The sequence below is a fragment of the Aspergillus steynii genome (genome assembly GCF_002849105.1).
Source record: "Aspergillus steynii IBT 23096 chromosome Unknown P170scaffold_2, whole genome shotgun sequence".
NCBI lineage: Eukaryota > Fungi > Ascomycota > Eurotiomycetes > Eurotiales > Aspergillaceae > Aspergillus > Aspergillus steynii.
In genome coordinates this window covers 3,219,824-3,232,648 of record NW_020194399.1, presented here as the reverse complement: position 1 = coordinate 3,232,648, position 12,825 = coordinate 3,219,824, and the positions used below count along the sequence as shown (strand labels likewise).

At 51.8% G+C, this 12,825-nt stretch overlaps 6 protein-coding genes across 6 annotated transcripts; 5 read left to right on the top strand and 1 right to left on the bottom strand.

The window, feature by feature from the left end:
• Window positions 1–62: 62 nt before the first annotated feature.
• Window positions 63–2,400, top strand: P170DRAFT_472376 (Hsp70 family protein; the record flags this gene model as incomplete). The annotated part of the gene is made up of 10 exons (XM_024852943.1): window positions 63–117; window positions 168–775; window positions 848–892; window positions 950–1,019; window positions 1,075–1,327; window positions 1,384–1,489; window positions 1,545–1,651; window positions 1,717–1,900; window positions 2,001–2,136; window positions 2,198–2,400. The coding sequence occupies 10 exons, from the start codon at window positions 63–65 to the stop codon at window positions 2,398–2,400; spliced, it is 1,767 nt and encodes a 588-aa protein (XP_024707788.1).
• Window positions 2,401–3,834: 1,434 nt separating this feature from the next.
• On the top strand, window positions 3,835–4,689 carry P170DRAFT_489164 (uncharacterized protein; the record flags this gene model as incomplete). Its single annotated transcript, XM_024853983.1, has 3 exons — window positions 3,835–3,957; window positions 4,014–4,209; window positions 4,277–4,689. The coding sequence occupies 3 exons, from the start codon at window positions 3,835–3,837 to the stop codon at window positions 4,687–4,689; spliced, it is 732 nt and encodes a 243-aa protein (XP_024707787.1).
• A 616-nt stretch (window positions 4,690–5,305) lies between these two features.
• Window positions 5,306–6,757, top strand: P170DRAFT_444461 (thermophilic desulfurizing enzyme family protein; the record flags this gene model as incomplete). The annotated part of the gene is made up of 3 exons (XM_024850632.1): window positions 5,306–5,601; window positions 5,691–6,164; window positions 6,244–6,757. The coding sequence occupies 3 exons, from the start codon at window positions 5,306–5,308 to the stop codon at window positions 6,755–6,757; spliced, it is 1,284 nt and encodes a 427-aa protein (XP_024707786.1).
• Window positions 6,758–7,007: 250 nt separating this feature from the next.
• P170DRAFT_349420 (putative geranylgeranyl pyrophosphate synthase) lies at window positions 7,008–9,294 on the bottom strand (the record flags this gene model as incomplete). Its single annotated transcript, XM_024843734.1, has 3 exons — window positions 7,008–8,526; window positions 8,582–8,828; window positions 8,883–9,294. The coding sequence occupies 3 exons, from the start codon at window positions 9,292–9,294 to the stop codon at window positions 7,008–7,010; spliced, it is 2,178 nt and encodes a 725-aa protein (XP_024707785.1).
• Window positions 9,295–9,525: 231 nt separating this feature from the next.
• P170DRAFT_105610 (uncharacterized protein) lies at window positions 9,526–10,151 on the top strand. The gene has a single exon (XM_024842289.1). It carries the CDS (start codon window positions 9,659–9,661, stop codon window positions 10,046–10,048), a length of 390 nt encoding a protein of 129 aa, XP_024707784.1. The 5' UTR covers window positions 9,526–9,658; the 3' UTR covers window positions 10,049–10,151.
• Window positions 10,152–10,944: 793 nt separating this feature from the next.
• On the top strand, window positions 10,945–12,199 carry P170DRAFT_507266 (ankyrin repeat domain-containing protein). The gene is made up of 2 exons (XM_024854465.1): window positions 10,945–11,678; window positions 11,744–12,199. Exons 1-2 carry the CDS (start codon window positions 11,156–11,158, stop codon window positions 12,085–12,087), a joined length of 867 nt encoding a protein of 288 aa, XP_024707783.1. The 5' UTR covers window positions 10,945–11,155; the 3' UTR covers window positions 12,088–12,199.
• The last annotated feature ends 626 nt before the right edge of the window (window positions 12,200–12,825 follow it).

The following is a 12,825-nucleotide window of genomic DNA, read 5'->3' as shown; positions in this document are numbered from 1 at the left end:
TTTACCTCTCGCGCAGTCCTCCTTCTGTTGATCGAGAATTTTCCTAGCTCCTTGTAAGAAACATGGCGCAGCATGGAAAAATCATTGTTGGAGTCGACTACGGCACGACGGGCTCTAGTAACGACGTCTATCCCCAATCCATGAGCATAGGCTAACTCGTATGGCAGCGTTCTCGTACTTCCTTCCAGACCGCAGAAATTCGATGAATCCAAGAGAATACCACAACTGGCCTGGTCCAGGTCATGGGTCTCACGTAGTCTCTGAAAAGGCTCCTAGCATTCTTGCATATCCCGAAGAGAATCCATACCTGCGACGAACTCAATGGGGGCATGAAGTTACACCCGAAATGAAGTCTGTCTCTTGGACCAAATTGATGGTCGATAAGAACACGACCCCGCAACATATCAAGCACCCCTCGCTAGATGAATCCAATTCGACTGGTGTTATGCGCATTCCGAGGCGCAAGACTCCTCAGCAAGTAGTTTCCGACTATCTGCAGCTGCTATACATGTTCATCTGCTCTACACTTCAGCAAAAACTCGAAGTTGAGACGTTGGACGGTTTCCATCTGGAGTTCAGATTTGCGGTTCCAGCTGTGTGGGGAGAGGATGCAAAAGATCTTTTTTTCGGTGCCGTTCGGGGTGCCGGTTTTACCTCGCGTATCGGAGCAAGCCAAGTAGAGCATTCATGCCAGATTCTACGAGAGCCTGAGGTGGTGATGGCAAAGGTTTTGACATATCGTGCTCACTTGCCCACACAATCCGTCCTTGTTCAGGTGAGTCGCTTCGAAATCTAATCTCAAACAATTGAAATCTACCAAATCAGGCTAATCATGCATGACTTCTAGGCTGGAGACGGGGTCGTCGTTTGTGACATCGGTGGTGGCACGGTTGTACGGATTATACCGATCCTACAACTGAACTTTGGAATTATTGCTAATGCATAGCAGGACATCACTTCCTACAATATCAGCTCAGTTCGACCAAGGATCAGTTATGACCAACTAACTGAATATACCGGTAAGTCAGCTTTGTGCAAACCTCAACGTGAAGGATGTAGACTGAGTCGATGCAGGCGGGCTGTGTGGTGCGACAGCGGTGGATCGAAACTTCCACCAGTACCTACAAGGGATCTTTGGTGAGTCTTTTCAGTCTATTCCTTTGGTCGAGAGAACACCAGGTAGCGCGTTTATGTCTGCATTTGAAGACGCAAAACATTCCTTCAGCAGCCATGTACCTAGACCGCATCGGCTACCCATCCGAATCCCTTTTTCCGCCACGGATCCACAGGTTTATGATCAACACAGGGGCGAGTTGATATTGGCACAGTAAGTGCCTTTTCTCCATCTTACTCCAAAGCCAATACTGATGTAATTCGCAATAGCCACACGCTTCGCAGTTTCTTTCAGCCTGTAGTTCGCGCTATTTGTCTCCTGCTACATCAGCAGATTATCGCAGCCAATGCTAAAGCGGGCGATTTCAAGATCAATGTACATCCTCTCGTATGAGAAACTAAAAGTGCTTTCTCAGCTAATGAAGGACCAGAGAATCATTCTTGCCGGGGGACTTTCGCAATCGCAGTATCTGATCAGCGAGGTCAGAACGGTGTTTGGTCAAACCGGGCGTGTGACCGTGGACGTTATTCCAGAACCGTAACTCAATCCACAACCTACTCTGCATCCTATCCTTTCAAGAGTAGCTACTAATAACACTTCAGGATTATGGCGGTCGCAGATGGGGGTGCCTGTTGGGGCATCGGCGCACCTCACCCAGTTGGCTATCTGTGTCAACGTCATTATGGCGTACCATCAGCAGTGCCGTTCGTGTCGGGACTACACGACGAAGATGATGCCCACTACGATATCATAACGGGTCAAAAAATGGCCCACGGGATTGAATGGGTGCTACGCAAGGCAAGTCTGGAGAGCCTCCGCCTCCCTCCCGGGATCATCATTAAAGAACAACAAACCATACTAACTTCAAATATCCTGGTTCTTTCAGAAACAATCCTACGACGAGGGATACGTCGGGCGACACGAAGTGACTTTTCCTTTCCATGAGGACGGCACCCTTTTGCAGAACGTCGACATTTTCTCGTCCGATTTAAACACACCTCCGTTCCGCACCGCCGTGCAAGGTACGTACTGATATCTGCATTTCTCGTGAGCCTTCTGCGGGATACTAACCTTGAGGTTCAGGTGCAAAGCATCTTAGTCAACTTTGCTGCGATTTGTCACAGGTCAATCTGAGTCAATTTCCCCACAGTATGGTCAATGGGCGTGTTTCATACAATGTCTCCTTGACCATTGTATTCCGAGTGAAAAGCAGCAACAGAACGGTTCAATTCGAGGGATTTGTAGGAAGTCAAAGCCTTGGCTCTTTGAACTTGCTGGCAAGTTAGATAACGGAGATGGGAGTTCTGTTTCTCTTTCGGTTTTTTGTTTTTGTTTTTTTCTTGTTCTATTTGGTCTTCACTCTAGGAAGCATTCTCTTCTTCGTTTTAAGAACTTGTATCCTTGTTCTTCTGCTTTCCATGTTCCTCCCGGGCCTTATTTTTTCTTTTCCTTTCTTCTGTCTCAATCTCGCTTGGCTTCTCGTTCATTTTCTTTTTTCTCTACAACTTTAATTCATCTATCTGTGGTTGTGGGTATCTCTCAATAACTACCGCCGTTCGGATTGCAAGCTTGCCTTCGTTACCCTCGTAATGCTTAGCTGGTCTATCACCCAATAATCTTACGAACAGTCTCAACATTTCCCTAGCCAAAGCCCACACGGACTTTTGTGCGCCCACAAAAGCCACGCCGCCTTGATCCTTGAGAGCTACTGCGCCCAATCTCATAGTATCAGGAATGGCTCCGTCTAATCAAATGCTCTGGTGGATGCTCCTCACGCGCGACTCGGATAGCAATCTACGTTACTGCAGTGATTAGTCCAGGTTGCCCATATTTTTGAGGCTTATACCCTTGTTTCTTCACTCCGGAATAGTGGGCTTTTTGCTCAGTATCCTCCGCGATGGCTGGAGGATCAAACCGATCTCTGTCTGTTTACACAATGGACGAAAACTTTTGCAGTGGATGTAAAATGACTATATATGTCTCGCAGTCTATCATGGCAATTCGTATCATTTTAGCCGAGTTAATCATTAGTTCGATTACTGATGTTCCCACTATGTCTGGGGTCTAGCCTTTTGTATGACCCCAGTTCCCGGTGAACGTGTTCAGCTTCAGCAATTCATCGCATATCTCCCCTGGCAGAGCTCACGGGCCACTTTTCAGAATTTTCCATTCAGATCATGGATCTGACCTACGTCCATCAATTCCAGAAAGTCGGGATCAGACTCCCCATGGCGAAGCACATCATCCGAAGGTGGATTGTGCAATGCGCCCCACCTTCCGAGGGGGTTCCGATTCAACTATGCATCGGCCCTTCAATCCAAACAACACAATTTTGGGTCTAGAGCTCTTCCTTTCCGCTCAAGGGATGAACTATCATCGGCAGAAAGCACTCTGGGGTTAACTTTATTTCTTTTCCTGGCCTGGTATGCCGGCTGATGTTGTAGATCCTCCTCACCACTCGCCCGAGACAATATGGTCGCAATTGAATCTAGCGATGGCGCAAATAAACTTGCAGTCCATGGGTCGGTTATTTGCCAATGAGTCCCTGAATGATAAATTGAAGCATGATTCATTGCCGTGGAGGGTTTATCTTGCCGCTTAGCTTTGTCGAGAGACTTATCTTCCGTTGTCTACAGAGTGTTGACTATTCTCTAATAGTTCTTTACATTTGAACATCACCTGCTACTCCCGATCGCATTCACCTTGACAAATATCTTATCATGTCGACTTCCGAGCCCACGAACGGCGCCGGCATCAAAGAACCCGCGCATCTGATCGATGTCGAGCGACAGTCCCGAGCGAACACGGTGACCGCTGAAGCCCCGAAGTCGCTGGGAGCAGGTGTAAGTGAAGCATTCTGCATCAGATCAACAGAGACATGCCTAATCCAAGCGTACAGTCTGCCCTCGCTCTAGGCGCATTCGGCACAACCCTCACCACTCTATCGCTCAGTCTCATGGAATGGCGCGGCGTGACAACCGCCAACGTCTTCGTCGGCAACTTCTTCTTCATCTCAGCATTCGGTCTCGTGGTCACCGCGCAATGGGAACTCTCTGTCGGGAATGGCTTCGCGTACACGGTCTTTAGTGCTTTCGGTAGCGTCCCTCCCCTCTCCTAGCTTCCCTCTCCCCAGAACCACAATCTCACATCACGAAATCACAGGTCTTTTCTACGCCGGCTATGGCGCCATCCTCACGCCTGCCTTCGGCGTCCTAGAGTCTTACAACGGCGACATGACCCAGTACAACAACGCGCTGGGCTTCTTCATGATCCTGTGGACGGTCTTCGTCTTCACGTTCCTGATCGGCTCCCTGCCCAGCAACTTGGCCTACATCGCGGTGTTCTTTCTCGTGGATATGGGCTTTTTGACGGTCGCGGCGAGCTACTTTGCCGAGGCGGACGGGCACCATGCGTCGTCTGTGGCGCTGAAAAAGGCCGGCGGCGGGTTCTGCTTCGTGGCGGGCTTGGTGGGTTGGTATATTGTGTTTCATTTGCTTCTGAAGGATGCGTTGGTGGAGTTGCCGTTGGGGGATACGTCGAGGTTCTTTGCAAAGGGGGTGAAGGAGGAGGAATAAACATTATATTCTGTGGGGGTGATTTACTTCTAGATACTGGTGGGATGGTCTGGCAGTAACTATAGTTAGGTGCAGGGGTGTAAGGTAGTCTACGTCTACGGAGTATAGGATACAGGCGGGCCAATAATTGATTTTCAGGACAGATGGAGTAAGACTCTTGATATACTCAATTCAACATAATCTTCCTCGATACCGATCCATCAACCATTAACCTATTCCTCAGAACCTTCGGCCACACGGAGCCCAACACCCGATAAATTAGGGCACGGCTCCACCCCGTGGGTCCGGCGGGCCCTAAGATCGACGGGTTCCGATGGTGTTATGATAACGACATCTTGCACGTCTCTGACGAATGACGACCATCGCATTCACACTCCATTGAGCCCTTCTTGCGGTCTTCATTCGGCCCTATAATTGAGTCGCGCACGTCATTCGTAAGGTTTATCCCCAATCAGTATATAATTACGATCCTGCTCTCGTGGGTTGAGATTCGTTCGCATAGATATATGGCGTGTTCCTCCCGTCGTCTCTGTGTGAGATATCATCGCGGTTTTCAATTATCGCTTCTCTGAGTTCGCTCTCCCCTTACTCTACAGCCTATCTAACCAGCTCAATCATGGCGCAAGACCCCGTCCCCGCAACAGACCCCGCCGTCTACGCGGAATACCAATCCAAATGGTCCGCGCTGCCAGACACACCAGACGCATGGGTTGCGCGAGCCCGTGACGTCGCGCAGGTCTTAGCGCAAGACGCCGCGCAGCGCGACGCAGAGAATAAGTCCCCGCGCGCGGAAATCGCCCTGCTCAAACACTCCGGTCTGCTGAAGGTCCTGGGGCCGAAGAAGTACGGCGGAGGCGAGCAGTCATGGGAAGTCGGGTATAAGGCGATTCGCGAGGTTGCGAAGGCTGATGGGCGAGTACCCTCTAACTTTATCTCTACATCTCATAGAATATGGCTTTGTTAAGATAAACGGCTACTAACAACAAACACCCCTGGCGCAGATCCCTCGGCATGCTCCTAGGCTACCACCTCCTGTGGTCCACAACCGCGAACGTAGTCGGCACAGCGGAGCAGATCGAACGCACGCACGAGCTCATCATCTCCAACAACTACTTCGTCGGCGGGGCTGTCAACCCGCGCGACAGCGACCTGAAGATCATCTCCGACGGCGACGAGATCGTCTTCAGCGGCCAGAAACACTTCAATACCGGCGGCGTGGTGTCGGATCTGACGGTGCTCGAGGGCGTGCTGGAAGGCACGCAGGATGATATCTTCGCCATCGTCAAGACCAACGACCCTGGGATCCAGTTCGCGTACAACTGGCATAACATTGGGCTGCGGCTGACGGAGTCCGGGGGCGTGAAGATCGATAATGTGCGCGCGCCGTGGACAGATGCCTTGGGATGGGATGCGCAGAGTAAGCGGCCGAGGGAGGATGTGTTGGGGATTCCGTTTGCGGGGTTGCTTTTGCCGTCGTATGTCCCCCCTGTTCTCTCGGTTTATGGCGCGGAGTGGCAGTGAAAAGAGCAAATGCTAATGATATGGTCGATGTAGGATACAGCTTGTCTTCGGCAACTTCTACCTCGGTATCGCGATCGGGGCGCTGGAGTTCGCGTCCAAGTACACGAGCACCACGACCCGCGCGTGGCCCTTTGGCGGCGATAACAAGGACTCCGCGACGGAGGAATTCTATATTCTGGAACGGTACGGGTCCTTTTTCGCGCATCTCCGGGCTGCTGAAGCGCTGGCCGACCGGGCAGGCGAGCAGCTGGCGGCGCTCTATGCGCGACACGGCAGCAACAGGGCCGGTCTGACGCCGCAGGAGCGCGGCGAGGTCGCAGAGTGGATTGCCAGTTTGAAGGTTGTGACGACGGATGTCGGTTTGCAGGTCTCGTCGGGCGTGTTCGAGGTCACTGGGGCCAGGGCGACGGCGTCAAAGGTGGGATTGGATCGGTTCTGGCGAGACATTCGCACGCATACATTGCATGATCCCGTGGCGTATAAGAGACGGGAGTTGGGACGGTATGTGTTGTTGAAGGAGTTGCCGGAGGTCACTTGGTATACTTAATTTTTGGATCTGGTAGGGATGAGATTACTGGGTTTATGAATTTAATTGTTCGGAATAGTGATCAGGTACGGTCAAGCACGGAAATGTAGGCAGTAAGTCATATCATTAATCATAACACGTAAGCCAGGTTCTAGCCATACAGTAAAGAGGGGAAGACATAAATCATGAGAGTACAAAGAAAATACATAGTGTGGAATCATCACACATCATCCATCGGGTTCGGTCATCATTAATCAGTACTTTTCTCCCTTTAGGCAGACCCGTAGATCTGAGCAGGGGCAGGTAGTTCACCCAGAGACTTCACCAGAGCCTTCAGGGTAGGGTTCGCCTCCTCGGCAGCGGTCTCCAGCTCACCGACACTCTTCACGATGTCGCGACCAAGCTGTTGGACCAGGTTGTAGGTGGCTTCCACGGCACCAGCCTTCTGCAGAAGCTCAAGGATTTGCAACTTGCTTTCCGTCGAAAGAGTAGCGCCCTGAGGCTTCTGTCTGAAGATGCCGAGGATGATAGCCTTCGCGGTGGGATCGACGTTGCAGCAGCGGACAATCGGGTAGGTGATCTTCGCTTGGTCAAGGTCCTCGCCGAAGCTGGACTGGTTGCGGCCAGACAGGAGACCCAAGTACTCCTGGCGAATCTGGTACCAGCGACCGAACAGCTGCGCAAGACCCTCGAAGTCCAGAGCCACACCACCCATGCTGGCGGATTGCATGAGACGAACCAGCATGCGGAAGGGCGATCCGCTCTTTTTATCGACCATGGCCAGATATTCCTGCTCCGTCGGGCAGTCCAGGGTAGCTCTCCAGTTCAGGTCCCAGGATTGGCCGATGAAATGCGACTCGAGCTCCTCGAGGAGACCGCCGAGCATGCCGGGAACGTTAAGGCTGCTGACAACCTTGGCGACGCGGACGAAGGTGTAAGTAGCGCTGTTCATGCACTGCGCGGGGCTGAAGACCTGGTGGGCAGCGCTTCTTTGGTGGTGAGAAGTGGCCTGGTCCTCGATGTCGGCCAGGATCTGGGTCGACTGGTGGAGCTCATCAACGACCTGCTTGATGAAGCTGAACGGACGGTTGGGAACCTGCAGCCAGACGTTCAGCGCGGTGAGAAGCTCCGACTGGACTTCGTTGGAGGTAATGGAGCCGAGGTAGCCGGTTGGTGCAAGGAGAGCAGAGGTGTCCAGGTTCACTGCCGGAGCCTCCTCTTCAGCGACGAGCGGAGTCCACAGAGGGAGTTCCTCCTCAGGTTCGACGGGTTGCTCTTCCGCAACCTCTTCCTGTCCCTCTTCGTCCTCATCTTCATTCTCGTCTCCGGATTCCTCGTCGGAGTCTTCGTCAGAGGACTCGGACTCGTCTTCACTCTCCTCAAATGGCTCGTCGGGGACGTCGTATCGCGGGGCGTTCTTGCACCAGTAGTGGATGCCACCGAGCGCGGCACCAAGGACCTCCATCCATTTCTTCAGATGGGCAGGCAGTTCGGGGTTGTTGTGATACAGCGTCTCGCGTCTCCGGATAAACTCTTTTTCGTTCTCAAGGATGAGCTCCTTGGTCTTGGCCCGAGCGTCTTCTTCCGACAGGCCTTCGTGCTTCATAAGGAAAAGGTTCACGTTGGCAACGCGTCTCGTCTTGTAGTCGCGCTTCTCCTTGGGCCAGCTGTAGAAATCGTTCGTGAAGAACATCGTCCGCTCTGCTGCATCCAAAGCGTCTCGCACGATCGCTTGGTCTTCTTTTCCGAGGCGCGTGCCGTGTGCGAAGCCCATTAGAGTCCAGTAAACGCTATCAAACGCATTAGTATTCGGCAAGTAAAGCCACCATGGTGAACGAAACTTACTCAATTGCGGCATTCAGCCGGCGACGGGCGACATAGTCGTCAAGGTTAGCGCAGTTGTCGGCCGTCGGAACCTCGGGAGTAACAAGCCAGGTACTCCGGTAGCAGTCGATGATGTCTTGTCCGTCCTTGTCGGTCAAACCACCCATTACCTTCTGAAGAAGCTTCTTCCGGACCTCGGAACGAGGCGACTCGGTCTGCTCATCGGGCTTCTCTCCCTCCGGCTGCTCCTCCTTGCTCTCAGCTTGGTCTGAAAAGAACTGTTAGAATTCCGCCTCAATCATTGGTTTTGGTGATGACATACCATCATGGAAGTTTGCCAACTCGGTCAAGTAGGCGACAAGCTCGAGTTTGTCGGGCGCGCACTCGGGATACAGGAAGCTGGCGTAGTTTCCTACCGTCGAGGTTAGGTAGCTCTCTTTGCGCTTTTCGCTGTCGCTGCCGAGCGCAGCGTTGAGGTCTTCGATGAACCGGTCGCTTCCTCTCTGGGCGACATGGTCGTATTTGTGGATGCGGGCCGTGAGAGTAGTGAAACACTCATTCTGTTGTTGTCCCTCCAGATCTAGCGGCTGCGAGTGAACCCATGTCTCAACAGGCTCATTCACCGTGGGCGCCTCCGAAGCGGGTTCCGACTGAGCAGCGGACAGCACCTGGATGGCGCTTCCCTTACTCTTCCTCCTCTTGTGGGACAGGATCTGGGAGTACTGCTTAAACATGGGGACGGAGCAATAGGAAACAGAGACAAGCAGAGAGAGAAAACCGAACAAGAACACAGCGCCGGGCCGCTGAGAGAGTCGAATGAAGAACAAAACCATCCAGTCGATTTCGCCGTCCAGCTGGGACTTTATATAGCCCGTGTCCCCTCATCGGAAAATGGCGTAAGATGATGGACTTGCGGTCATGCAACTGCAGATTTTTCACTTATCAACGCGGGCAGGGACCTCGGACTGGCCCAAGTGCGAGCTAAACAATCTACTCGCGGCCATGAACAGTTTGAACAGAAGTATACTATGCACACTAAGTGGCAAGCGGCGCGCTGATTGGGGGCCGAGCGGACTGGTTGATGCTGCCAGGTAGCTTATGTGGAGATCGCCCGATCCACCGCGCTCACCGCTTCGCAAGTTCGTCCGCTCCAAGGAATCTTCCTATCGCTCGGGGTCCAATGGCCGATGGCGCCGCGGACGGATCAGCCCCGAAAGACGGTTTGTTTTTCTTTTGCTCGATGTGGTAGCCTGGCCAGCCTACCCGTCTAGTCTCGATACATTCGCTTCTGTTTGTTTTTCTCGTTTTTTTTTCGCCCGACAGACGTCTGTGCTCGCCGGTGGATGCCCCATATTCACCGAGGCGATACGCGTTCCTATCCGATTGCAACTGGTCTGGCGTCATAAACACCAGAATGATCTGATTGTGTCCAGCGCAGAGAGTCACCTCGAAGGGAAATCAACCTGCATGCTGTGCGCTGTATGCTGATCAGCGTCCCTCCAGGTGGCAGGCAAATCCGTGTTCGAAGGAAAAACACGCGAGGATTTTCGGGCGCAAAACAATCGGAGTGGGTCCCGTGATCACCTTGCGGGCGGGCGTTTTTCTCGCCTGCCGTCTCTCCCTCTGCAATTCTTCCAATCATCATTTTAATCTCTCAATCAAAACTGAAAAAATTCAGAATCGGTCTACCGTTATACTTTTTCCAGTCCCTTGCCTCACTGAGGCGCTTGAAAGTTAAGGCATATGCCCCGCTATGATGTAATGTCTGGAGAAGCATTTTGAGCTTCAAAGATATATTTTCTACGCAGTCGGGAGACAGCGGCTGTAGAGGCACCGAGTCATGCACGTGCAGGCACATATGAGCGCCATCAAGGTGGACCAACATGGCATATGGCTATCATAATGGTCACAAGAATTAGATTATGTAGGTGGACGCTTGTAGAAAGATGGATCCTTAAGTTGCTGTACAGCGTATGTTCTGCATATAGGAGGGGCAGTCGGACAGACATGTTACGTGTCGCATTGAGGTATCCTAATACTGTAGGAATCCCAAGCCCTCCAAGTGGCTGGGATGTCCGTATCCAGATAACCCGATTGATATCCATCTCTACTGCGAGCAGATTTGCGATTGTCGCTTAAACAGTGTCAGCTGATGATTATGGTCTATCTACTATGCTCACGGAGTACTAGGCACCGAAGTAAAAACTGTCGGTCTAACTTGGCCCGCCAAAACCAACCAAAAAGTCTAATCTCTAGAGTAGGTACTACGGTGACCTGTCTATTCTCAGCCATTTAGACGACTGCGAGTAGAAGCAAACAAACCCTCGTTTAGCGCCCAAGGCATCCAGGATGCAACCTGCACAGCCGTTTTTGCGAGTGGAAAATGCACGCCTGCATTGCAATATCATTGGTCGGGTTATTGCGGGGTATAGGAACAGGACCCCAACGATGATTGGTGTGCAACACGGCATAAACCAACCAATCAAATACACGCAACCCCAAAAAGCCCATCGACGTCATCGGCGCCTCAGGTCAGGATCCAGAATATTGACGGGACAGTGAGACACATGCCCAAAAACAACCCACATACCAACCATGCCGTCCCCATCAGATCTCACAGCCTGGTGCTCAGAGGGGAATCTCAGCGGCGTTCGCGATTTCCTCGAACAAGACTTTGCCCTGCTTCCGCCAGAAGGACGAATAGAGTACTGCGGCCACGCCTCCAAACCATGTGACCATGTGCCCTGTCGCGAGAAGATCACGCAGATGGCAGTCGCAGCCGCAGAGGGCGATCAAGATGAGGTGTTCGCATACCTATGGGACATGTATCTTGCAGCTGAGGGCGCGGAGATCCCGTGGCCGGCGCTGAAGGCTGCGGCTCGACATGGCTCGGTCCCGTTAGCAGAGGCGTTCTACTGTCGCGATCCGACGTGTTTCACGAAGTCGGTGCTCAAGGCACCGCATGGTCGCGTGCTGGGTGGTAGTCAAATTAAAGTCGCGTTGTTGAAGGATCATTTGCATTATATTGACTTTCTGCTGGCGCATGGTGCGGATATCAATGCGGAGTTTCCGGAGCAGAGTCCTGTGCGGGCAGCTGTGAGGTGTGATGTTGATGATGGTGAGTAATTGATTAATTCCTTGTCTGAATTCGAATATGGGTGGTTGTATTAACGGGGATGCTAGATACTGTTATTAAGCGTATTCGATTCCTGGTTGATCGAGGGGCGTGGGTGAAGGGATCGGGCTCTCTGAAAGCAGCAGCAGGGCTAGGGAGACTGGACGCAGTGGCATTCCTGATCGAAAATGGTGCAGATGTGGATGACCTGGGAGACGAATCAAATGAGATGTACCGAAACAAGACTTCGGCGCTGCTGGCGGCAGCAGAGAACGGCCATGAAGGCATCGTTCGCCTTCTCGTACAGTTCGGTGCCAATGTGAACCATAAGGATGATTCAGGCCGGTCTGCTGTGGACTTGGCCGAGAGCAACGGCCATTGTCGAGTTGCGGACCTTTTGCGACAAGCATAGTTAGCGCGGAGCATTGGGAGTCTGTGAAGATTGTACGCTGGAATGGTTTGGGTTTTTACGTTTATAATGTAGGGCACATTAGCGAGCAGTTGCATTGTATAGCATTGATTGTATGATAAAAGTTCTTGTGATTCAACATAAGAATGGATATTATTATTATTCTAACAGGACTTTTATTGGATTGCAGCTAGCTCAACATGAAGTATCTCCCATTCTAGTAGAACGAACATTCGAGTAGCAAACCTCAACTACTATAAAATATTCCTTTCAACTGCTGCGCGATTACTTGCTTGAAGAATGATATGCCATAAAAGTTAGGACTCCAAAACTATCTCCTGGTTTAATAATCCTCTTATAGGAGGTGTTATTCCGTGTCGCGCAACGTCTCCCTCCTTGAAAGCTTTTCCACCCGGAGTGACTCAACGATATATTTCCTCGGCATCAACTCCACAGACTCGGAATTTCCAAAAGGGGAAATTCTGGCCCCACTTTGTTCCAATCAGGGATCCTGACCCAGGATCTAGACATCTTTATGTGTATTTCCGAGTTAGTCTTGTCTGTGTGACCATTACGCAGGATCCATTTGGAAAGCCACCATGATGGTAAGTCTGGTGTAGGCAAGGCGGGGAGAAGGAGGAGGGCTCGCGTCGAGTCCTCTAGCGAGACCAGATTCCAAAAGGAGGCCCGAGACGACGACATCATTCTTCGACTTGAGGGTGTCTACAGTGTGAGTTTAAC

Coding starts and splice junctions, on each gene's coding strand:
- P170DRAFT_105610 (XM_024842289.1), top strand. CDS start 9,659: ATGTGGAGATCGCCCGATCCACCGCGCTCACCGCTTCGCAAGTTCGTC.
- P170DRAFT_507266 (XM_024854465.1), top strand. CDS start 11,156: ATGCCGTCCCCATCAGATCTCACAGCCTGGTGCTCAGAGGGGAATCTC. Junction 11,679..11,743: donor GAGGTGTGATGTTGATGATG/GTGAGTAATTGA, acceptor CGGGGATGCTAG/ATACTGTTATTAAGCGTATT.